The sequence below is a fragment of the Cucurbita maxima genome, unplaced genomic scaffold (genome assembly GCF_002738345.1).
Source record: "Cucurbita maxima cultivar Rimu unplaced genomic scaffold, Cmax_1.0 Cma_Scf00050, whole genome shotgun sequence".
Classification (NCBI taxonomy): domain Eukaryota; kingdom Viridiplantae; phylum Streptophyta; class Magnoliopsida; order Cucurbitales; family Cucurbitaceae; genus Cucurbita; species Cucurbita maxima.
The window spans coordinates 177,944-180,756 of NW_019272066.1; the positions used below are offsets into that span (position 1 = coordinate 177,944).

The following is a 2,813-nucleotide window of genomic DNA, read 5'->3' on the forward strand; positions in this document are numbered from 1 at the left end:
GTCTTGTATTGTTTTTATTTTCTTTAAATTTTTAGTATTTCGTATTTAAGCACCTAAAATCATGACTTTGTTTTCAGAAGGTGTTTTTAAATATTTTTAAGATTTATAATATAGATGATATTTTTTTTAAGAGATATTCCACATTTTAGAAGAGCATGAGCGTTAATAGTGACTTTTAAGTAAATAAAAATGTTGGATCCTTACATTTTCTAAGTACCATGAACGTTTCTTGTGAAGATCTCTTGCCAAAATCTAACTTCAATTGCCACAATTAATGAATTTACGTTTTTGTTCTTCCTCCTCCAAAATCCTAATCTTCTTTCTCTTTGTTTTCCTTTCTTTTCTCCTCGAATGGCCAATTAGGGTTACTTCAGGCCCCTAATTCAAAGGGAACAAAATTACTTTTTTGCCCATCGAGTTGACTTTAACCAAATATTTTATTAATTTTTCACTATTTTCTTTTATAGGTTACTTAGGTTCTTGAAATTATTCTTATCTCTTCTACCCATCTTTAAATTTATACTCTAAGGTTTTCAATAAAATCTCAGAAATCCAAATTTCTAAGGCTCTCAATAAAATCTTGGAAATTCGAACCTAAAAAAAAAAATTGAGAAAGTTAATACTCATTTGTGCTCTGGTATTACACCGTGCGTAGAGAAGTACTGTGCATCCAACCCTACCTAAAAAAGAAAGTAGAACCCAAGGAATAGTCACGGAAAATAGGTCCCACCATAAAGCATGTTGCATGTGATAATATTTATCGACACCAACAATGAGATCACTTATTAATTTTTTTTTAATACTTAACCTATATTTAACATTTTTCTTAGCTCAAATGCGACTTCAACTAAGAAGACCGTGGAACCCAAACTAGATAGATTTTTAGTAGGAACAACATTTTATTTCAAACATATAAGTCCATGAAAATATTTAAGTTTTGAGTTTAGTTTTGAACTTTTAAATTTACCTAAAGCACAACACTCAGGGGTCTCCTGACTTCCAGACGTTGCTACGGACAACTAGCTTAACTATGATGGGTCTAGGGAGGTGCAAACCACCTGAAAATTCACGCTCGTAAGTGTGTGTCGTATGTAGAAAAGTAATACACATTCAACTTAGTCTAGACTGGAGTCCCCCCTAGGATGTTTTAATCATAGGTCCCTAGAGCATTGTTGCATGAATTTACATTTTTCACGACCCCTATAGTGGGATCACTTACTGAATATTCTTTGAAATACTTCGACGGTCTGCTGCCTCATTTTTTTTAGTTTAGTTTTTCAACTTTTAAATTGATGTTTTAAATATTATGAAATAGAATTTTGTAATTAATTTTAATAGTGATGCAAAAATAAATTAAAAATAATTTCAAACTAAATTTGACAAACCAAACTCAAAACTTAGGAGTGAAGTATAACCTTTTTAAATCAATGGGCTAAATAAAAACTAACAAAAAAAAAAAAATGTCAAAACATTCTTTTTAATTGTTTTTGGAACATGGTAAATTTTAGAAATGGTGCCTCTTAATCCTATGAAAAAACAAAAAGTAGGGTTAGGTTGCCATAAGTATGATTTGGAATCCCTTACGACCAAATTCTTTATAAATTGTTCTAACACACCACACTCCTCACCAAAACTTTCCTTTCTATCATTTGTTCATTCACCCACTCCTTCTACGCTTACAATGAAATCCTACTCCACTTCACTCTTCCTCGTCCTTCTCCTCCCGATCCTAGCCATCGCTCAAAACGAGAATCAAGTCGGCTCTTGGAAGCCGATTGCAAACGTGAATGATCCACAAATTCAAGAGATCGGAAAGTTCGCTGTGAAAGAGAACAACTTGGAATCCAAAAACAGTCTCGTATACAAGAGGGTCGTTAGCGGCGAATCACAAGTCGTCTCTGGAATCAACTACCGCCTCGTTATCGAGGTCAAGGATGGGAGTTCAGATGCGCAATATCAGGCCGTCGTGTTGGAGAAGAAATGGGAGCATTCCAAGCAGCTCGTGTCCTTCACGCGTCTCACCTAACTCATCAATAAAACCCTAATTTAATTTTCTTTTTTCTTGGATAATCTTATCTAAAATGTCGTATGTAATGTTAAATTAAAAGGAAAAGGAAAAGTTATTAATATCTCAAATGCTTCCTACCGCGCTCTAGAAATGAATGAATGAAGTATGGAAACACATTCGAACCTGCATTATCGAAGTCAATACCATTTCATTGGATTAGAAAACACAATATCTATAAAATAAAATAAAAAAATACAGTAACAAACAAAAATTAAAAATACTTTGTAATTATTATTATTTTTTTTTTTTTATCAACCATTCAACATTTTATAGTTATCTTTAAAATAAAAAATAAAAAAAAAAGTTCTAAATTTATTTTAAAAATTTGAATGAAAGTCTTACCTCTCCTAATTTAGAAAATTATTATGTATTTATAATCAAAGGTCTTTTGAGAAGTCAAAGGAGACAATATCATACAATTGTATTCGGTTAACAATTCATACCACTTGCTTTTGGATACAAAAGTGATGATTTTATAATTTTTATCTCATATATCTAACAATACATTATCATCCTTATAGTAGGAGTCTTCTCGTGATTTTGCTCTTGAGGGTAATGAAATTTTATCCGTGAGGCGGAGTCTTAAACTAGCTGCTGCTTTTGAAGTATGGAAGACGATCAAATTCAAATTTGAGGTAGTAGATACTTTGTAATCTAGTAATTACTCTTTGTTCTTTTAATTGACTTTCAATTAAACAAAACTCGGTCCAATCTTTTATTAAAAGAATTGAGCCGAATACAATAC

The 2,813-nt window shown here is 31.7% G+C and overlaps 1 protein-coding gene across 1 annotated transcript; it reads left to right on the plus strand.

Moving 5' to 3' along the window:
• Positions 1 to 1,681: 1,681 nt before the first annotated feature.
• LOC111471323 (cysteine proteinase inhibitor 5-like) lies at positions 1,682 to 2,026 on the plus strand. The gene has a single exon (XM_023117042.1). It carries the CDS (start codon positions 1,682 to 1,684, stop codon positions 2,024 to 2,026), a length of 345 nt encoding a protein of 114 aa, XP_022972810.1.
• The last annotated feature ends 787 nt before the right edge of the window (positions 2,027 to 2,813 follow it).

What these genes read in the sequence shown, in the direction of transcription:
- LOC111471323 (XM_023117042.1), top strand. Translation starts at nt 1,682, where the DNA reads ATGAAATCCTACTCCACTTCACTCTTCCTCGTCCTTCTCCTCCCGATC.